This window comes from Notothenia rossii (genome assembly GCF_949606895.1).
Source record: "Notothenia rossii genome assembly, chromosome: 8".
Taxonomy (NCBI): domain Eukaryota; kingdom Metazoa; phylum Chordata; class Actinopteri; order Perciformes; family Nototheniidae; genus Notothenia; species Notothenia rossii.
Genome location: NC_136906.1, coordinates 7,223,488 through 7,246,513, shown reverse-complemented (window position 1 = coordinate 7,246,513; position 23,026 = coordinate 7,223,488). Strand labels below are relative to the sequence as shown.

The following is a 23,026-nucleotide window of genomic DNA, read 5'->3' as shown; positions in this document are numbered from 1 at the left end:
TATGATTGTGACCACAGCAACTGAGTAACGTAAAAACTACATTTCCCAGAGTTCGACACCCGTACGTAGCGACGGGTGCCGTACGCGTGACGTCGGTACTGTTCTTGTTTTGGCAGTTTGTTTCGATATTCACCGAAAGCCAGTCCATCAAGAAGGTGTTTTTGTGTTGGTTCTCCACCACCCAGCTGCGGTATTGTACATTTCTGGATGTGTTTTATTTAAACCTAGGTATTAAACTGTTAACGGTCGTTTTGAAGCAATGTAACCCGTAGAAACCCCGACATTAGTGAGCTAAGTACTTAACCTACTAGCTAGCTAGCAAGCTAACTAACATTAGCTTAGCTTAAAAGCAGTTTGTTCTGCGCGGAAATGATCGATTTCTGCTCTGACATGTTTGTTGTTAACTTCAAGATCTGAAATATTAAGAAAACCTCACTGTGTTAAGACTACTGTCACTTTGATAAACTGAATACAAGTCCATATATGCAGTGTTGCATCACTGCCAGCGTCTGCAGTTTATCAAAATGAAAGATTTGCATTGATTTCATGCCAACTTTGATCAGATCAAGCACAAATAGGGCTGGGTTCCTGAGACAAAATGTCGGAGTGACTGTTTCTTGTGAGATCAGGTCAGCAAACACAATAAAACAACTTTCTGTTAGCTACCTCATGTTGATTCTAGATTGAGAGACTAACCCCGCTCCCTGTGTTAAGATTTCAGTTTTATTTTAAAGTACCTCTTTTTGTTAAGTTCTCTTATGATTGCATGACATCTGCAGCGTGGCATATGAGTTCTTTATTAGTCTTATTTGGTCAGGTTACACACTCACTGGCCCCTTTATCAGGTACACCTGTGCAACGGCTCGCTAAAGCAAATATCTAATCCGCCAATCACAAGGCAGCAGCTAAATGCATTTAGGCATGTAGTTCAAACAGAGCATCAGAATGGGGATGAAAGGTTATTTTAAGTGACTTTGAACGTGGCATGGTTGTTGGTGCCAGACGGCTAGTCTGAGTATTTCAGAAACTGCTGATCTACTGGGGTTTTCAAGACAACCATCTCTAGGGTTTACAGAGAATGGTCAGGAAAAGAGAACATATCCAGTGAGAAGCAGTTCTCTGCGCCAGAATGCCTTGTTGATGCCAGAGGTCCGAGGAGAATGGACTGGTTCAAGATGATAGAAAGGCAACAGTAACTCAAATAACCACTCGTTACAACCAAGGTATGCAGAAGGCCATCTCTGAACCACATCATGTCGAACCTTGTCAGCTAAGAACAGGAAACTGAGACTACAATTTGCACGGGCTCACTAAAGCTGCACAATAGAAGATTGGAAGAATGTTGCCTGGTCTGATGAGTCTATATTTCGGCTGTGACGTTCGGGGTAGAGTCAGAAGTTGGCGTAAACAACATGAAAGCATGGATACACCCTGCCTTGTATCAACAGTTCAGGCTGGAGGTGGTGGTTAAAGGTGTGGGGGATATGTTATTGGTATACTTTAGGCACTTTGTTACCGATTGAGCATCGTCTAAATGCCTCAGCCTACCTGAGTATTGTTGCCGACCATATCCCTCCCTTTATGCCCACAGTGTACTAATCTTCTAAGGGCTACTTCCAACAGGACATGTCACAAAGCTCAAATCGTATCAAACTGCTTTCTTTAACATGACAATGAGTGCACTGTCCTCAAATGACCTCAACAGTCACCTGATCTAAATCCTATAGAGAACTTTTGGGTGCTCAATATGGACCAAAATCCCTGCTAAATGTTTCCAGCTCCTTGTTGAGTCTAAGCCACGAAGAATTAAGGCAGTTCTGAATATAAAAGTGGGTCAAACACCGGTGCTAGCAAGATGTACCTAACAAAGTGGCCGGTGAGTGTTTACACATTGGTGGGTAGTAACAATATATATTTACTCAATGACTGTACTTTTTGAGTACAAGTTTGAGATACTTCACTTGAGTATTTTTTACGTTATGCTACTTGTACTTTTATTTTACTACATTTTGGAGGCAATTTTTAACTTCACTATATTTATTTGACCAATTTAGTGACCCGCTAATTTGCAGGTATACATTTATAATAAAAAATATAAAACACCAAGTGCAACATTAATATTAATTCATTAATAATAAGTATTATAAAAATCTGATAGGGGCCACTGGAAAATTATTACTTTTACTTTTTGTACTTGAAGAATATTTTGATGCCAATACTTACGTACTTTTACTTGTGTACAATTTTGTATTCTGGACTTTTACTTGTAACATAATATTTTTGCCATGTAGTATTGCTACTTTGACTTAAGCAAAAGATCCGAGTTCTTCTTCCACTTCTGTTTTTACAGTAATAGGTTGGAGTCCCACCCTTATTGTGTTTAGTAAATGTTATGACAACTATCATTGAAATAATTTGTAGGAATTCACGGGGAATGCCAGTAGTTTAAGTGTGTGTGTGTGTGTGTGTGTGTGTGTGTGTGTGTGTGTGTGTGTGTGTGTGTGTGTGTGTGTGTGTGTGTGTGTGTGTGTGTGTGTGTGTGTGTGTGTGTGTGTGTGTGTGTGTGTGTGTGTGTGTGTGTGTGTGTGTGTGTGTGTGTGTGTGTGTGTGTGTGTGTGTGTGTGTGTGTGTGTGTGTGTGTGTGTGTGTGTGTGTGTGTGTGTGTGTGTGTGTAGATGGTATTGATCGAGCAGTGACAGATTGCAGGAGCTGGAAAGTTTAGTTTCACAATGGCAGATGGAGGCAGCGATGATGAGGTCATTCACCTGGCGAGCTTCAACGTCCACCGCAGCCAAGGTGAGATATTTTGTCAATATCAACAGTGAGATATATTCTAGTGACAGTTTGTGACAACAACTGGCCTCCTACACCATGCTGCTATTTACATGTGACAATTTCGTTTCAGAACAAGGCTGACTTGCTTTCTGTCATACTGACCCTGCTTTGACAACATAGTAAACTATATTATCTAGACATAGTTTCAAGGTTGTGGTTTTTCTAGTGATAAGAAACTTCGCTCTTCGGCGTGCTACACAACAGCCATTATTACATGCTAAGTTAAAAGGGCTGTACCGAGTGTATGTATATCATATATATATATATGTATACTATGTGTGTATATATTTATATAAACATTTCTAATAATATATAATCTATTTCTTCCTCTCGTTCACACACTTATAATCATAAATAGCCACACAATAAACAAACCCTAATATTTACTCCTTCGTTGTAGGCTCCCGCTCCCGTAAGAGGGAGCTCATCACCATCTCCGATGACTCAGATGAGGAGCCTGTGACTCTGGTGCCGAGCAGCCCTGTTTTAGTTCCAGATGATGACGACGTCAGCATATTAGAGGTGAGTGATAAACCCTGTTCTTTCATTTGTTATATATATCAAAGAGGATCCCTGCTGTTGTGAATTCCCTGTGCTGCCCAAACACTGCCCTCTAGAGGGCTAATGAACATTCACCTGCCTGTCACCAAATGCTCCTGATTTGGGGAAGTGACAGCAGGTGTTATCAGGACACACTCAGATGAAGACTAATTACTGCTGCTACTGAAAGAGCACACAGACTAGCAGGAAAGCCTCTCCAGTCCTGCTCCCTCATGATCCTGAGATTGTAAGTGTCCTTTGTGTTGCCCTTAATTTGAACCCGTGTGGTTTCCCTTTGAAAAAAGCACCAGCTAAATGCAAAGTAATATTAAGTCTCAGGAATAGGAGTAGCAGGCCGGATCACTATGCAGCTCCAAAATAGTTCATTCAGATGTTATCCTTTATTCCTCTGATTTGAATATTGCACTACTCCTATATTGCGACTGATACAATTCTGATGAATTATGCTCCCCACCCTGTTACTTTGTACAACAATTGTAAACTTTTTAGACAAGTTTAACCTTGTATTTTGATATACAGCATTCATGGGCTACATTCGACTCCTATCGATAACAGCAGCTGCAGAAGTATCATCTTTGTTTCCATTTATCTATCCACTCCTCTCTCTTGCTTCCTGTGTTTTCCTGTAGCCGCTCACACCTGCTCGCAAACACGTGATTCGCCCAGCCGCCAAATGGAGTGGGGCGCTGCGCGTCCCGGTTCAAATATTCGATCACAGTAGCGAAACTCCTGGGGTTCCCTCAGCGGACCCTGGTCCCGCCCCCTCTACCTCCAGAGACGCCACAGCCAGCTCCTCTGCAGCGAGGCTGGCCGCACGGACACACACAGCGGGGCAGACGAGTGGATACACACAGTCACACCCCGGCACCTCGTCACACACACACACTCAGCCAAAACCCAACAGGAACTCGCAGCAGCAGGACGGTACGCCAGCACACACAAAAGAGGAACCCCACTCAGTTCCCATCCAAACCCCATCTACCTCTGCAAACGCCAACACATCCATTACACCAGGAATAAATCTGCCTCAGCCTAGCACATCTGGACTCACACACTCTTCAGTCAGGGGGGGGGGCGAGTTCCTCCTCCAGTGCCACACGTTATCGTTCTGTATCAAGTTCTTCTACTAAGACTAAAGAACAGGCGAGCGCTCAGTCACATGACAACCCTCAGGCCAGCACTTCCTCTGCTCACACGCGGATGCTGTCTCAGCCCGGTACATCTTCACAGCCCCCCCCCACCACCACCACCACCACCTTACAGCAGTGCGTCATCGTGTCGGGGGTCAAAATAGTGGTTCTTCCGCAGCATCCGAGCACCCAGGCCTCGGCTCCACAGCTGCAGCTCCGGCCTCAGAACGTGCTGCAGCCGGTGTCGCTCAACCGCCTGCAGGGGAACCTCGTTCAGATGGAGCTGCGGCCCCTGGCTCAGGCCCCCGCCCAGCCTGCAGCCCACCCCCCTCCCCCCCCTCAGGTGTTCCCGGCCGCCCCCCCTGCAGTGCTAATAGCTGCAGCCCCGGAGAGACTGGGCCCTCCTGAGGCGGGTCACCGGATCATCTTAGGGAGCCAAGCGCCCGGGGAGCACCTTCCCAACGCCCCCCCGCAGGCAGGCCCCTCCGGAGGGTTCCCAGCAGCCTGGTCCCACCAGCGGGGCCCCGTCAGCCTCCACATCCGGGCCCCTAACTTGGTCTTGAACGCTCCCGCTCCTCCAGCTCCTCCAGCTCCTGCAGCTTTGGTTGCCGGGGGAAACGCTCGTCTCGTTCCTGCTCCAATCCCAGAAAGAGTTAACCCCACCCTGGGACTGGTGGCCGTGCCGCCCGCTGCGGAGGATGCCCCCCGAATCGAGGACGCCAGGCCCGGCCCCTCCGCAGCAGGAGGGAGGGCCGAGCTGCTGCCCCACGTCAGAGCCCTCATCACTGGGGTGGTGAGTACCACACAGTACCACACAGTGTGCATTCAGACTCAATACGTTTGTTTTGATATCATCTGATGGCGGAAAAATATCCATTTGACACAGGACTAAGACTCTAAGGCTAAATAAGTAACAGCTGACACAATAAAAAAAAAAAAAACGAAATAAATAGAATGACTAATGTAATAACTTTTTCAACTCAAAGTAAATTATGAAGGATACAAAATGATTAAATGTGAGACCTTCAACAAAAAAGCATTTTTACCTTAAGACTTATTCTGAAATGGCTTTCAGATTCAACCCTGGTGTCACTAAGCACGTATTTGCATGTTCTGCATGGCTTATCTACATCATGAGATGAATAGTTGATATTTGATGAATCTGAATGATTTACATTGTGGTAAAACTGATCCTCACCTTCCTCCTGTTTGACTCTGTCTGCCTCTACAGTTGGATCTTTTCCCAGACGTCCTAGAAGCCTATGTAGCAGAACTGATCCAAACGAATACTGTGATGGACTTGAATGTGTAAGAAGCATCAACTTTTTTCTACAGTGCTTCATATTAAGTGAGGAGTAATAAACTGATTTAGATTTTCAGGAAATTCCAAAAAGGCCCGCTGAATGATTTTGCCCTTTGCCTTCTAGCTTAGTTTTATGATGAGTAAGTGATTTCCTTTCTCTCTTAATGCTGTGTCCTCAGGATCTGTAACCTGCTGTTGGAGAACCCTGAGTATCCAAGGGGTGGGGGTGCAGCGAACCTAGCCCCCACCAGCATCCTGCTGGAGTCTGGAGACACCCAGACAGAGGTGTGTGTGTGTGTGTGTGTGTGTGTGTGTGTGTGTGTGTGTGTGTGTGTGTGTGTGTGTGTGTGTGTGTGTGTGTGTGTGTGTGTGTGTGTGTGTGTGTGTGTGTGTGTGTGTGTGTGTGTGTGTGTGTGTGTGTGTGTGTGTGTGTGTGTGTGTGTGTGTGTGTGTGTGTGTGTGTGTGTGTGTGTGTGTGTGTGTGTGTGTGTGTGTGTGTGTGTGTGTGTGTGTGTGTGTGTGTGTGTGTGTGTGTGTGTGTGTGTGTGTGTGTGTGTGTGTGTGTGTGTGTGTGTGTGTGTGTGTGTGTGGAGAGACGGATCACGTTTTGTTCTACAACATTAAATCCATCAGCAGTGACCCCGCTGGTTATTTCTGAAGAGTTGACGTGTCTGAAAAATGATTATTGTTACCAAGTGGCTGAATAGGACTTCAGAAGTTGTGGAGGTCGTTGTACATCATTACACCGAATACGTAAACACTCTAAGTTTGTTTGCCCCTGTTCTGCTTGAAAGCAAGAACCTGCCTCCTGCAAACTGTTAAAACAAACGCTTCAACTTGTACCATTTAGAATCTGTATGTTTGAATATGGATCTTAAGTTGGCTTGACGTTGAAGTAGAGACCCTGCGGTAGTTCCTTTATAGCATAACGTTAGCATTTTGCTTCTGGATTAGATTTATGATTGTAAAATGATAAAAGTAGAGTAGACCTATGTGGAGGTTAACCCGCTGAACAAAACGTGCATTTATCAAACAGGTTAGTTTTGCACAGACCTTATTTCGAGCTAGTTTCCAAAATCCTATGAAGAAATCCCATTTGCTTTTTTGTCGAGGGAACCCATGCGAAGCTTATTTCCGGGTAAATACGTCAACCCTGCACCACTCTATTCCAATTTGATTTCTTTAGTTGCATTTGAATCACATATCTTGGTGTTTGAGTAAAGTGTTTATGCGTCTGTTTTGGGTCCTTCCAGGTGACCGAAGACCTGTTTGACTTTAACAAACTGGGCACGGTGGGGCTGGAGGCGTCCATGCAGGCGGCCGACCTGCTGATGGCAGACTTCAGGATGCTCAGCTGTCAGGACATCAAATGGTCCCTCAACGCTCTGAAGGGACACTATGCAATCACACGCAAGGTACCTGTGGCCTCTTGGTTCGTCTGAGCAATGCCATCTCTTTCTTTTTATTTACTTGCCAGTTCATACATGTGCTTTGTTCATTATAGGCCTTATGTGAAGCGCTGAAGAAGAGGCAGGAATCAGGCGACCCTTCAGGGAAGAGAAGAAGATGCAGAGGCCCCTCCTCCGAGCGCTGCTACGTAGACTTTAATTTTGAGCATGGTGAACAAACTTATCAACACTTCTAATAACTGCTAACCCTATTGTACGGTTCCTTTTAAAACAAGCAGCTGTTTGTTTAAATGCTGCTTCCATTCGCAAAGGCTTCAGTGTCAACCTGCATCATGGGATGACATTTTATAGTCTCTGGGTGTTTCTCAATGTCGAGGAGGCTTGCTTGGTAGCACATGTCTTCCGAGTCACTTGCTTCAGAAACGAGGCAAGAATCCTTCCTAGCCTCGGAAAACAAAGAATGGTGGAAGAAGTAGGTGTGCAGGTGTGCGTCATAAATGGAGCGCTATTTCCGCCAAAGATTTGGAAATTGGTCCGTGCGCAAAGCATTGTGGGGATTTTAAGATCGCGGAGTCTACACATATGCAGCCTCGAAATTTCTTGCTACGAAGTACGCCGGGCTCGGTAGACTTCAAAGTCTGCTGGACATTGGAACAGTCATTCGGCGGCACTCGATGACTTAGTATGCTTGAAATAGTGGCTCTGGAGCAGCCTTCCTCGACATTGAGAAACGCCCTCTGTGTTCTTGAAAAGCTGTTTTTAGTTTGCTGTAAAGGGAGCTGATTTATGGATGGATGGGGGTGGGGTCAAACCTGGATGATGGCGCTCGGGGGTGGATGCCTGTCAGCCGTCGGTGATGGATGTTGCCATGGCTCCTCAGCTGTCCCATCACTCACTGGCCTCCCTCTCTCCAGCAGGCTCTGTGAAGTTTGAGAAGAGGATGTATTTCCTGGAGAGCGACCGACGCTACTGCAGGAGGTACAACAGTCTGGAAGCTTCCGTGCAGAATGAGCTAACCTTCTACAAGCAGAAGGCCAAGGAGTGGGCCGAGGTACACATTCAGCTGGCTCTATGTGGAGTTAAATAATGGTCATGTGATATCCCAGTTAACCAAACTCTCTCTCTCTCTCTCTCTCTCTCTCTCTCTCTCTCTCTCTCTCTCTCTCTCTCTCTCTCTCTCTCTCTCTCTCTCTCTCTCTCTCTCTCTCTCTCTCCAGCATGAGGACTTCCTACTGGCTCTGCAGGTCAATGAAGACGAGTACAAGATGGTAAGAAGCACGTGTACGACGTTCACCAAACTGAAATCACCTTCACAATGACACAAACTGCAGAACAAGCAAATAAAATCACTTAATTGAAGTTATTTCAAGTGTGGACAGAGCTCCAACCGTCCAGCTTGATCGGTCCCATCTCCATTTAGAGAACATAAAAGTTGTTTGCGTAGCATCTTGCGGACATACCTGCCAAAGCATTAATTCATGGTTTTTACTAATCTGTATCAGTATGATGTTTTTTCAGCATCATTTTTGACATGCGTTTTACATTTAACCACGGCAAAGTATATTAATCCTGTTGTTGTTGGTATCTACATGGAGATACATCACGCCTCCTCGCCAGCATCGATCGTTTAAGTAAACATCAAATGTAAACTCACACGAGTAACGAGAGGCCAATCAATCTTCGCTTCCATCATCATTTTGATGAGAGAATTTTAACTCTTTTTTTTGTATATTCCACAAATTCTAACATCTGACTGTCATTTTTTTTTCTCAAAGTTTCCAAATTTCCTGGGTAAAATAATAACATTAACAATATATTTAATAATGGGGTGCCTTTCAGGACACCTTAAAATGCACGCATATGAGGGGGGGACAAGGACACATAAGGCAAACGTACAGAATGGTTAAGATTACAGTAAATAGGCTCGTCTGAAAGAAATGTATTTTTAAAATATTTGCAGAATAGTTGCTTTATAGTTTAATTTCACTTTGAGACTTCTACTAAATGTACAACGATGATCCCTGACAAGTGTCGAACAGTTTGTTTAAGCATCTAAGCTATACAAAATATGTCTGTGTGATTCTTCTCCAGGACGGGCAGCTGATCGAGTGCGGCTGCTGCTACGGGGAGTTTGCGTTCGAGAAGATGACGCAGTGTTCAGACGGACATCTGTTCTGTAAAGAGTGCCTCGTCAAATACGCTCAGGAGGCCGTGTTCGGCTCGGGGAAGGTACACACGCTTTGTTCTTCTCACATTTTGATATGACATGCTAACGTTTCCAGGAGACGTGTGATGACGGTGTGTGTCTTGCTGCAGTCGGAGCTGAGCTGCATGGAGAGCGGCTGCACGTGCTCCTACCCGGTGTGTGAGCTGGAGAAGGTCCTGCCAGAGAACATCCTGTGTAAATACTACGAGAGGCAGGCGGAGGAGGCGGTCGCTGCCACCTGCGCTGATGAACTCGTGCGGTAAGTGTGTGTCTGTGTCATTGTGTGTGTGTCTGTCAGTGTGTCTGTGTCAGTGTGTGTCTGTGTCAGAGTCCTGCACGGGTCTGATTTTCAAGACCCGCTCCCGCCCCGCACCCGCGACTTGCAATACCGAACCCACCCCGCTACCCGCACATATTACCAATTAGTTCCGCAACCCGATCCGACCTGTCGGCACAGGATCCGCAACCCGACCCGAACCCGCATATATAAATGAGCAGTGAAAACATGCAATTATTAACACACGCAGTTGCATATTTCTCTCAAAAAGCGTGGGATGTTGGTTATTCTCTCCATCTAGGAGGACACCAAAAGCCTCCCAGACGTTGGATTTCGCTCTTGAGGAAGTGTTGGAAAATGCTGTATTCTCCGCTAGAGAGCTTCACCTCAGCCATTCAGAATGTGGTGCGCTCGGCAGCAGATAGATGCGCTGCAGACGTTATGATTATGCACGGTCCCGCGGGGGGGAGAGGTCTGAGGATTTAATCATTCAACTAAATTATTATTATTTAAATATATTTATTATGCAACACCCGTGTCCCGACCCGCATCATCTTTGTTTTACCCAGAACCGAACCCGGAAAAAAGTGTTTGAAAAAATACCACCCGCGAATCACCTTTTTTGCGGGTCACCCGTCGGGTACCCGATGCAGGACTCTGGTCTGTGTGTGTGTCTGTGTCATTGTGTCTTTGTGTGTGTCTGTGTCATACTTAAAATGTATGGAAAAGGTCTTAAAAGGTATTACGTTCGACTTCAGGATTCTTACATATACCCTGAGAATGGTTTGTATTCCAACATTTTGTCCAACTTTTGTCTAAATATTCACAAATAATGTTAGACAAATGAATCATTTGAAACGTGCGCACTAGGTCAGTATTGATGCTTTTAAATCTAAGCTCTAAAAAAGGGTTTGGTCAGGGAACTGAAACGTCTCCTTGTTGATTATGATATGTTTCTTGTGTCTCAAGTGCAATGTGTCATATCTTTCCCTCCCTCCTCTCTTTTCCCTTTTCAGGTGTCCATTTTGCACTTTCCCCGCGTTGTTGGACAAAAACATGTCTCTGTTCAGCTGCCCCAACCCTCGCTGCCGCAAGGTCAGTCACTTCTCTGTATTTATTTAGGTCTTTTTAACACTTTCCCACTGTGTTGTGTTGCTATGGTGTTTCCTCGACACACAATAACTGTAAACGAATATGCCTCTGGCTCTCGCACAACGTCTGCGTCCTCTGAGTTAAATCACACACTGTGCAAAAGAGAGAGAACCTGGATTTGATTTCAACGTCATCAATAATTCAGTCCATCATAAAAGCTCTGTGTGCAGCGTCCACTTGCCCGTAGATCATGAGAGTGAAGCCCAGACAGGAGACGGACGCTGTGTCTCGATTCGGACACTTTCCTTCCTACGCTGCACTCTAACACTAAAGCATGCATTTCAAACCAGTCTCATATCTCACAATGCTGCTGTGCCCTCTCCAGAAGTGACGATTGCCGTTGTTCGCTAGCTTGATAGCAAAAATAATTTGCTGTACAGGCTGCTCAAACAACCCTATACAATCATGCTGGATTCCTTTTTGACTCTAGTAAACTAACACGTTACTTTATAGTGAAAACATCCCACATATATTATTTGTTTGTGTGATGCCGTGTTCACCTTAGCCACTTTTGTTACGTAGATTGCGATCGTTGCGATATAAAGGGTGTCCGGCGTTCCACACTCAACTTTGAAGCTGTTATGAGAACACCATCTGGTTACTGATGGAGTGGTGACGTAAGCCTAACCACAAGTTATCATTACTAGGGATGTCCCGATCACCTTTTGTTGCTCCCGATCCGATTCCGATCATTTGATTTTGACAATTTGCCGATACCGATTTTTCCCGATCCGATCTTTATGCAATGCATTAAGAGAAAAAAAAGAAAAAAAGCATTCAAGTTGTCCCTTACGGTTATTTTTTTATTTAAATTGGATATTCTATCCAACATGGATATAGCTTCTTTTTTTCACAGCAGCATTGGATCAGTTCAGTTGTGCAGCATTGGATCAAAACAAAATAAAGCTTATTAGCTTACTGCTACAATTAGACACTGCGCCCTGCCCACTCTGTTGCCAGATTTGAGAGAAATAATCAACCAGGTCTATGAAAACAAGCCCCAAAGAAGCAACACATACATGATGTTGTGTAATTTGAAACCAAAACTAAGGCCTCAGGATGACTTTAAGACTTGAACATGGTCATTTTTGTTTTGTAACATTGAATAAAACATTTTTTTTAAAGTATATATAAAAAAAAAAATCCCGATCCCCGTTTTTTTTTTTTATCCCGATTCCGATCTTTTGAAAATCCCGTGATCGGCTCCGATCCCCGATCACGTGATCGGATCGGGACATCTCTAATAATCACATAGCTCCCCCTCTGCAAAAATCCGGCAAGTGTTCCCTTTTGGATTTTGCAATGTTGCAGAAAATAAGATCTGTGGCAAACACACACATGTGATACGAACACGTTTTTTGTTCAGCAGGATAATCTCCACATATTAACACCACTCACTTACCAAGCGTAACTGCAATCACCAGAAGGCTAACGTCAGGCTATAAAGGAACGACAGCACGGTCACATGACTTCCCGCCACCACCGCTAAGTTAAATGCGGCTAATGTTCGGCGTGATGACGTTTATTAGTCTCATTGTTGTTTAACTTGTGGTTAACCACAGAACTCATTTCAGGCATCAGAAGTGCTGACTAATACCTGCGTTTTAGGACTCGTTCCTGCACTACTCTACAGTGCACTGCATGTTGCCATACAGTAGGGACACACGTATTCACTCCTAACAGAAAGTAATCTAAATACGCGATTTGAGATCCAGTGTGTTTGGATCAGAAAGATGGACGAAGAGAGGATGAAACGGTTCCATGAGGCGAGGTCTCCGCTCTCTGTTTATCTCCCTTCTCCTCCCTCTGTCCGAGGAATGTAAGGGGGAGGCGATGCTTTGTGTCTGCCAAGGCCGTCCCTTTGGATGCCTGTCTCAAATCTCCCGTTATATAGCAGAAACACACACACTCATATTCTCACTCTCACCACGCAAACACAACCCGCCCTTCTTTGGCTCAGTGTCTCTTTTTGTTTCTGTTTCTCTCACTCGCTTTTGCCACACACACACACACACACACACACACACACACACACACACACACACACACACACACACACACACACACACACACACACACACACACACACACACACACACACACACACACACACACACACACACACACACACACACACACACACACACACACACACATTAATGCTATCAATACATTCAATCATGGGTGAAAAAAACTAAAAGACCTGCATCGAAAATATTATTTAAGTAAAAGGATAATCAAGAATGTATTTAAAGTAATAAAATACCCAATCTTAAATTACATTTCACATAAAATGGATAATTCAAGTTGATTTATAAACCCGTCGTGAGTTTGATTAAGGATCATATTATATAAGCTCTCAAAAAATTATTTTAAAACTGTCTTCTTGCTGAATTTGTACTTAACTACTAATAATTAAACAAACCAAAGCTCTAAAGTAAATGTAACCGTGTAAGAGGACATGACAGACAGTGATTTGATTGTCTTATGCACGCTGTGGAAAGTGTCGCCTCGGGTACTTCCCATAAACCACGTTCTCCTTTTTAGTATTTATGATCTGTTTACAGACTTCTCCGATAACGCACAGAGCTCTTCTGCCTCTTGTCAGAGTATAACGTTTTATTATTACATCTGCTGACTTTGTCCAGCCTGCGCTATTTCCTCTGGCATCTAGTTTGAAAATGTGTTTTTGAGATAAACAACTGTATGTTGTGATGCTCCTGCTGTCCCTAATATGACATTTTCTACATTTTAATGCTTCAAAATCGAGCGACACAATTTGTAGAACAGACTTGTCAGGTTTTATGAATAAGAAGGGGAGAACGATTGTCCTGCTGTTCCCTCCATTCACCTGTAGAGGGAGCCAGAGGTTTACAGTGTGTTGCTGCAGAGTCGCTGCACAGCTGCTTCACATCACACACACATTCACACACCCAACAATAAAAAAAGACATGTTCCAGATCTCTGTTCTGAATGTTGTAAATCTGCAACCAGAAAGCAACAGATTTGGATCTCCTAGAATGAATGTATGTTAAATGTTATTTACAGCATTATAATGACTTTTGAGTTGAGAAGGAAACGAGGCTGGTGCTGTTTTGTGTAACAAGTGACTTCCTCTTTAAGTCATGTAGGAGTCTGAATCCGAAATACTTGAATCCACCCGTAATGAGGAAATGTACAGCGAAGTGAGAGTGCGGAGAAAACAAAAATAAGAATAGCAGAATAAAAAGCATATTTTGTAATCTGTAAGGTAACAGAAACTTATCACAAGTCACTTCCTTTTTTACATTTAGTAGGAATCAGGAAGTGAAACCTCTGTGGCGAAACGCCCCCCCAATTTTTATCAGCATAAGCCCGGTTCAAGCCTGTGGTCGACCCTGAGTCTCAGGGAGGGGCTTCATTATGTAACTGACACACTTCCTGTAAAGCCCACCCGCCTTCTCCCCACGCTGCCTTATGATTGGCCGGCTGCGCTTTCCACTCCCCTCTTGCTGCTTTTTGATTGGTCGGAGACACTTCCTCCTTCGTTTCAAATGTGGTTCAGATCGAAATGACCCAGATTCTCCTCCCTCTCTCTCTCCTCTCCCCTGGCTTTGTCTGACCCCCCCTCCTGGTAATGTTTTCCACATGTGGTCATGAGGGCATTTGGACATCCTTGTTCCTCCAGTGTGATTGCTTCATGTGGAGGAATGTCAAAATGTAGGCCAGAGATAAATCTGTGAGATCTCATACATTACCACAGCTGCACTATGATTCCATTGCAGTAAAAGCCGCCTCCCCACCACAACACTCGAAAAAAATTACCACACCCGTGCACACTCGATGCAGCCCCCCCCCCTCCCCCTCCCATCAGAAACTCTGCACGCTGCTTGCCTTATAAGGGCAGCTGCAGCCTGCACCACTGTTGAAGAGTTACAAAGAAAAGGTATGAATGAATATGCATGAAGGTGATACCGGGTGGGGGGGAGCACCCAAGGGGGAGGAATGCAGTGAATGGGTGGGAGGACAAGATGGGTTGAGTGAATGGAGGTAGAGACAAAAAAAAAAGAGGTTAAAAATAACTGTTTCCAAGATTCAAACTACAATAATACTTTATTGTCAGATCAAGTCTGAAATCTTCAAAGGACAAGGAGAAGACATGTTTCAAGAGCATTCACCATTACACTGTAGACGGCAGGTTCAAGACCCTCTAACGTACCTGGGATGAACTCATTTCAGGACTGACTCAGAAACAGTGCTTCAGTCTAACCTCAATAAGCTGCTGGAAATGTACGATAAATGTGTGTGCAACCTTTTGGTCACATTTCAGCCACTCTCGCTTTTATTGGAATCAGACGCCCTTTTGCGGGGAAGCCACGCCCCGAGGAAGAGTTTCAGCTCGACGTCACCGGCTGTATTTTTAGCCGAGCTATAAGAACTCAGGTGTGTTCCTGCTTGTCAAACAAGTCTCAAACACGCACTCTGTCACTCTCTCTCTCTCTCCTGTGGTGTGACTCTTCCTGGTGTCTAGGTTACCACTAGGGGGCGATCTTCCCCCGCTCTGCCTCCCGGGGCTTTGTCTGACACATGAGTCCGCTTTCTCCCCCTCCTCTACAGAACCACGTTTTACTGATTCATCACCAGAGAGTCTGTTTCATGGACACTCCCTTTATGAATCCAAAAATGTGAACATAGCCTGAAAAATGTCTCCTTCTTTGCCTGAAGCTACCACAGTAAGACTTAACGGACCTTGTGTGCCTCTGTAAAGTCTTCCAAGCAAACCCAATCCAAATGCCAAGGAAAACTCCAGTTCCACACCCTCTGGCTGACCTTGCACACACACACACACACACACACACACACACACACACACACACACACACACACACACACACACACACACACACACACACACACTGGCTGCAGGAAGAGGACGCAGAGGGTGTGTGTTTGTGACCTTTCCTCCCCAGGTTCAGGGTTGTCGTGGCGATGTGGATCACGCAGCATCACCCGTCCCACGCCTCGTATTCAATATTGGATGAACGGTTCAAATATTAATGGTGACACCACTTAGCTAAGGGTTAGCGAGGGAGGCAACCCCGAGCTAACGTGTCTGTGTGGGTGTTTCTCGGGTTGACACGGCGAAAGAGGATGGAGTTGCTGTTTCTAGGCAACCAAACAGTCAGCGGCGAGCCAATCTTGCTGCAGTCACTCACACACACATACACATTTGCAGGGAGAGCCACACCCAGCTGTGCAAGTCTAAGTCCCTGCAGTGGCAGCAGCATATAGCGCAGACGATGGAGAATGTTCTTATTCAGCAGGAACTGGAGTAGTGTCAGAGGAGGGCAGTGAGTGAGGGAGGAATTATATCTTAGTAATTGGGTGATATATTAAATACGCACTTAAATAAATCAGGTTGTTAACCTTGTTGATTTATCCATATGGCTTTTTTATATGCTGTGCACCAAAGACCCTCTCAGGGTCACGTACGTCTCATACTGGGCAATTCAGGTTGTGGGTCTTTCTCAATTTTTGGATGTTGGTGGTTCGATCCCCGGCCCTTCCACATAACGCAGGGGTCTCAAACTCAAGGCCCGGGGGCCAAATCCTGCCCGCGACTTCATTTTATGTGGCCCCGCAAGAGTTTGCAAAGAATATAATACGTTTATTATACGGTTACATGCCGCTTTACAGAAGCAGGTTGCCCATAAACTACATGTCCCACAATGCATCTCGTTTTGTGACATGCGCACTGAAGAGACTTGCAATTATTTGCCCTGGACTTCTGCTTTCAGACGTAGTTAATTACTAAGTTATTATCCTATCCGATAATAATCCAATTCAGAGGCAATAATGTAATATAATACATTATTTGATATATATATTTATATAGTTACAACCGGCCCTTTGAGTGCAACCTTTATGCGAATGTGGCGAGTTTGACGCCCCTGACTTAACGTGTGTGTGTGTGTTAGCAGATATTCTATATTTCACAACCTCTAACGCCTTTCCAGCCATTGCTAGTTACAACCTAACACGTATGAACAAATAAAATACACTAACTACACTTCTGATACGTCTGCTCGTCACCGATTTGGGTGAACTAAAGACTCCTGATCTCAGTCAAAGATGTTTCCGCTAAGGAAGAAAAGGATGCTTAAATGATCGTTTTCGGTTCACGGTCTAGTTGTTGAGCTATGTGCCGCCATCTTGATGCACATTGTTTTTCACAGAGCAACCTAATGCTAGCAGCGGTGGGGCGAACGAGCCCTAATCCAGAATATCTCAACGAGTGCATGTACTTCTAGCCCCTTTTTCTACATTTCTTTGATCTGATTGACCATTTTAAACCAAATATAATTCTATTTTATAAATCATTTAAATCCTGTTTCTGGGATAACTTAAACTAAATACCTTTTTATGAGGAGATTTTACTGAAACAAATCGCTCTTCACTCTCTTATTCTTATTGTTGTGTGTTCCTTCAGGAGAGCTGCAGGAAGTGTCACGTCCAGTGGAAGCAGCACATGGGGAAGACGTGTGAGCAGGTCCTGGAGAGAGACGAGATCGGCATGAGGGTGCTCTTGTAAGTAAACGAGACAAACGGACGCTAACGATCAGATGAGTCTGTCATATACAGACTCCATAGGATTATATCAAGTGTTATATTTGGGTCGAGCAAAGGTTACAAAACTCTTGATACATACATATAACGATGCTGCTAAGAGATCTATTGTTATAAATTAAGATAAATTAAGATGGACCTTTTTTAATTCAGTAGTTTAAACGGCAACAGGGTAAGATTGGAAATCAGGACGGTACACATTCACACACAATTAAAGATTATACCAGCTTGCAAACAAGAACACATCTTAGAAGACGTTTCTCTCGCTGTCCTCTCCACTCCTCACCCAGAGAGGATGCTGGGTAAGCTCAAACCTCAGTTTCACGGACAACAGTGCAGGAAGTGGAGAGGCCGTCTGCTTCCTGTGGCCCAGGAGGCACACAGGCAGTACTTCCTGTTTTGAGCCCAAACACAGATCTTCTTACTTCCTTTTGTTGAAAGAGACAGGAAGTGTTCTGGTAGAAACATCAGAGCAGCTGATGGTTCTAACAGGACAGAGGAACATTATATAATCCCCTAAATGCAAAGAGCTGAAGGCGCATCAGTGGACAGACAACAGAGCTATAAGAGGGGGTCCGCGGGGTCTTAAAAAGTATTAAAAGTTGATAAATCAATTTAGCGAAAATGAAGGCTATTAAAAAGTATTAAAGGGTATTTCCCAAGGTATTACATTTTGTAGCTTGTTTTCAATAAGTATATAAATGGTCCAAAGAGGTTGTATTCTACAGTCTGCCTGAATGTAATCATTGCGTAGCTGTGTAGTGTGATTCTGTGGAGTTTATTTATGGCATCCCGTTGGATTTGACGTCATCTGAACAGGACATCGCACGCTCACTGCTTGATAGCGCGCGAAGGTCCGTTTACGCCGGTTGTTAAACAACATCGTTATGGGGAAATGCAAGTCTGCGTCCAAATGGTTGGAAGATAAGGAGGAATGACAATCAATACTGTATATAGTCAATGGGAGGTAAAGTGTGTCGCCAAGGTAACCGGTTAGAACTCCAAGTGGCGATGAGGTCTTAAAATGTATGGAAAGGGTCTTTAAAGGAATTACATTTGACTTCAGGATTCCTAATTCCTTAAAGACCTTTATATTTTAAAGGTGGATTCTTCTTGAGTTCAATGATCCCCTAGATTCACTGAAAGGAAGTGCCAGAACACTGAAATGAGAAATGTGTCGTTTACCTCCAGATATCCGAGTTCTTCACAAATAAGATCACTCGAGTCATGAACGACGAAAACTCCAATCAAAATAAGTATAGACAGAATAATAGAAGGCACAGTTTTGAGCCACATCAAAGGAAATGTGACTAAAAACGAGATATCACACTGCACTTTAACTTGTATTCACGTTTTATTATCTTTGCTTTAATGTTTCTAATGTCTTTCATTTTTGTAAAGCACTTTGAATTGCCTTGTGTTGAAAAATGCTATATAAATAAACTGGCCTTGCCTTATTTGTCTCCTTATTCATTTATCTTCCCCTCTGTCCCCAGTGAGGAGCGCATGACGGCGGCCCGGGTGAGGAAGTGTGTGAAGTGCGCCACAGGCCTGGTGAAGTCCGAGGGCTGTAACCGGATGTCGTGTCGCTGCGGCAGCTTCATGTGTTACCTCTGCAGGGAGCCCATCACCGGATACAACCACTTCTGCCAACACGCGCGCTCGCCCGGCGCTCCCTGCAGACACTGCCGCAAGTGCTCGCTCTGGACCGACCCCACGGTACACACACACACACACACACACACACACACACACACACACACACACACACACACACACACACACACACACACACACACACACACACACACACACACACACACACACACACACACACACACACGCGCTCTTATTTTGAAGGATAACATTACTCATTCATTCCCTATAGAGTGGTGGAGTGACAACCCAAAGATTAGCATCTCAAGGGCTCCCTCCCCTAAAAGCCAATGGGATTCCGAGTCACTCAATGGGAGTATTGCCAACAATTCAGATCTATGGCTAGCACACATTTATGATACTTACACGTTTTGTTCAGCAGGATCATCTCCACATATTAACCACCTTTATAATAGTTAAGGCATAAATGCAATCTCTAGATGTCAAAGGCTAACGTTAGGCTATCACGGTCACATGACTTCACGTCACTACCGCTAAGCTAAAGGCGGCTAATGTTCAAAACGGAAAATCTCTTAAACTCGTGATAACCACAGATTAAAGGCGTCTAACCAAGAATGGTTAAAAAAAAAAAACGATTGACTTTGAGACGAGGGAACTAGAAGTGCTGAGACGCTAACTCATTTCCAGGTTTCAGACTCATTCCTGCGCCACTCTATTCCTTGTGTTGCCCTCACACAGATATACTCATTAACTCTCGCTGCACTTTGACCCTGACCATCTGATTCTGTGGTCGCCCACGGTTACCTGGCTGCAGTATCCCTGGCACCCAGAAACCACAATTAGTCCCAAGCTGTTAATGAGCTGGAGACAACCCAGAAACTCCAGAGAGGAGACAACCGCCAGTCTCCCGGCGCAATGCCAAGAACAAATAGATAAAAAGTGGCGACCACAGGGCCTTTAGAAAGGAGACGGCTGCCTTCATTTGATTCTTTTAAAAGGTTTTTGTGTCAAGAGTGAGAGTAGGAAGATCTGACTCATCTAACTAGCTTTATGTTGGCATTAAAGTGTATTTCATTAGGTCACAAATACATCAATATTAGGGCTGAACTGAATAGTTCAAAGCTTTATTGCCATTCATTCTAGATCGACTTTGAAATACGTTATGTGTATTATAATTTGTGTAGAATAAGATTAGAGTCGTAGCTGCATAACATCAATATCTTTGCCGTTTTAGCCTTTAAAAACGAACACTTTAACTATTGTCGAAATACTGTTTGTCCTCTTTGAACACAAGAAAAGGCAGACCATATGACAACAGACATCACATTCAATAGCAGATGAGCATGTTTGATTCAGGTCTAGTTTATTGGGACTACATAGGCATGTTGTTATGACTAACTGCAGCACCCCCCCTCCACAAAAGCTCTGACCTCGAATTGTTCGGCAGACACAACAAGCCTGCAGCTAATCGAGCACTATGTTGGCTGGACCTTTTTATACGTCTGCATCACAAGCTTCAGTCCTATCTGCCTTAGAGAATGTAAAATGATGTTTTTGTTATTATCGGGGTACAGCAAGAGTTACATTCACTCTCATAATGTTGATGCATTTTTTGTCTGATTGGAAATAAGTTCTGTGTTTTTGTTTTTGCAGCAAGACGACGAGCGAATCATTCAGGTGATCCAGAAGGAAGGAGAGGCCGAGCTGAACAAGAAGAGCTCCGGTCAGTAGAGAGTCTGATGCTCACTGGGAACTGAAATCAATGATTTTGTAGGAACTGTTGAAACTATTGACAACTGCTCTGTTTTTCAGTTAGTTTTTCTTAAACTGATTGTTGGCAGGGACATATTGCACTGTTGCATTATTATTCTTTGTCTTTACAACAATATTTATAAACAGGCAGCCGAGTGCTTCCTGTGTTTGGTTTGTCTCAAAGTGTTTGTGTAAAGAAGGCGAAGGAAGTCTGACATCACAACAGGAAGTCCTTTACTAACCCCCCCTTTCTTCTTCTTCTTCTTCTTCTTCTTCTCCTCAGATAATTCGGGGAAGCGGGTCGGCCCCCCCCCCGGAGCCGATCACAGAGGTGAAGCGACCCAGAGTGGGCCCGGCGGCAGAGGAGCCCGCCCCGGCCCCCCCCCCCTCACCCGCTGGCAGTCCAGGCTCCCCTCTTCGTCCCCCCCCACGCCCAATTCCCCCCTGCTCCTCCACCGCAGGGCATGATGTTCCAGCAGGTGATTCTACCCAGGCTACCCCCGGCCCCCTACGTGCCCCTTCTACCACACCTGCCCCCCATGAACAATAACAACAACAACAACCATCACCACCACCACCACCATCCAAACCTTCCCGTACACCCGCCTCTCCCCCAAAACATGGACATGATGGACCTGCCGATGCACTACGGCCCCCCCCACCGCTACTACAGACGCTTCTAACACACAGTCCTGCTTCTCATTTCAGTGCCGTTTTCCACAATATTTTGTATCGATTCCAGCGCGCATCAACGTTTATTCCCAGTTTATACAGATATTTTTGAGAACATAATTAAAAAGAAAAGAAGAACTGTTAGCATTCCCTTCTCAATCTTTTGTGTAACAGGTGTGAGACCACACCGTTTTCAAAAAAGAGTCCTGTTAACGTTGGCTCGAGTTTCCAGTTCATACGAATTGTACTTTTTAAAGAGGACACATTCTCCTCATGTCCAGGTCCATATTTGTATTCTGTGACATGTCTCCATGCTTTAATGTTCAAAAAGCTCTTTATTTTCTCCTACTGCCTGTGCTGCAGCACCTCTTTTCACCTGAAACGTCTGAAACCAGAGCCCAGTCTGCTCTGATTGGTCAGCTGGCCGGCTCTGTTGTGATTGGTCAACCGCTTAGAGATGTCCCGCCCCTTAGCCTGTCACGTACAATGTGTTGGAGCGCTAGCTGATAGAAGCGTGAATGTTCCATAGTTATTTCACCATGTTAGCGAAGTAACCAAAGGGGTCCAATGGAGGCGTTGCAGGTAGGGGGGGGGGGAGTGTGTGGGAGAGAAACTCCCTCCCTTTGCAGACCATATTTATGCACAAAAACCTATATAACACACTACAGTATAACGGAAAAAAACATATTCGGGCCCCTTTTGAATGTTTTCGCTATTTACAAAAAGCTAAATATCCTTTCTTGCTTCTTATTACCTTTCTGCGTCTCTCTCTCCCCTTTGTCTCTCTCCCCCCTCCTCCCTGCAGAAAAAGGGGCTGAGTCATGATAACTGAGCCCTCAGGCTATGAACCAATCACATGACAGAGCGGGTGCTTCCGCCAATCTATGCTTAGCAACAGCCAGGCTTGTGATGTTACCGAGAGAGGAGACTTCTTTGTTCAGCCAAGTGTGCTGGTGTGACAAATCATTTTGCTACACACACACACACACACACACACACACACACACACACTCACAGCCTCTTGTTTCTGCTGCAGACTATAACAGTAGCTCAGCGAACCCCCGTTATAGCCCTGAGGTCCTAATGGTTTTAGTCATGGGTGGTACCAGACGGTCTGTTTTTGGATGAGAGCCAGAATTAGACTTAATCAGATTCAGCATCTTCTAACACCAGCCGAGCCCTCATGAATGAAATGATGTGTATTTAACAAAGACACAGGGGACATGAGGGGGCTTCCATAAAGTCTATAAGTATATAAATGGCATTTTGAGACAGTTACACTTAAAGGGAATATGATTTACTGTTTATAGTCTAACAAATCCCTGCACAGTGTTCATTTGTGTAAATCAAAAGACAGTTAATGGCCTCTGAAGATGGAATGTGAGGGCTTATTCTTCAAAAATAATAACACGAGAGGTAATTATTTTGGGAATAACCTAAACAATTGCCACAAAGTCAAAAACACACACAGCATTACTGAGGCAACACTCAGGAGATTTAGTGCCG

At 44.6% G+C, this 23,026-nt stretch overlaps 1 protein-coding gene across 1 annotated transcript; it reads left to right on the top strand.

The window, feature by feature from the left end:
• The first annotated feature begins 2,726 nt into the window (after positions 1-2,726).
• On the top strand, positions 2,727-21,738 carry rnf216 (ring finger protein 216). Its single transcript, XM_079644491.1, is given in 19 exon segments — positions 2,727-2,796; positions 3,236-3,357; positions 4,026-4,465; positions 4,467-5,319; positions 5,758-5,834; positions 6,009-6,114; positions 7,083-7,244; positions 7,334-7,448; positions 8,156-8,289; positions 8,456-8,506; positions 9,330-9,467; positions 9,555-9,703; positions 10,738-10,816; positions 17,343-17,440; positions 18,976-19,198; positions 20,750-20,819; positions 21,132-21,154; positions 21,156-21,217; positions 21,219-21,738. Coding segments are annotated over 19 exon segments (3,282 nt in total). The 5' UTR covers positions 2,727-2,729; the 3' UTR covers positions 21,532-21,738.
• Positions 21,739-23,026: the final 1,288 nt, after the last annotated feature.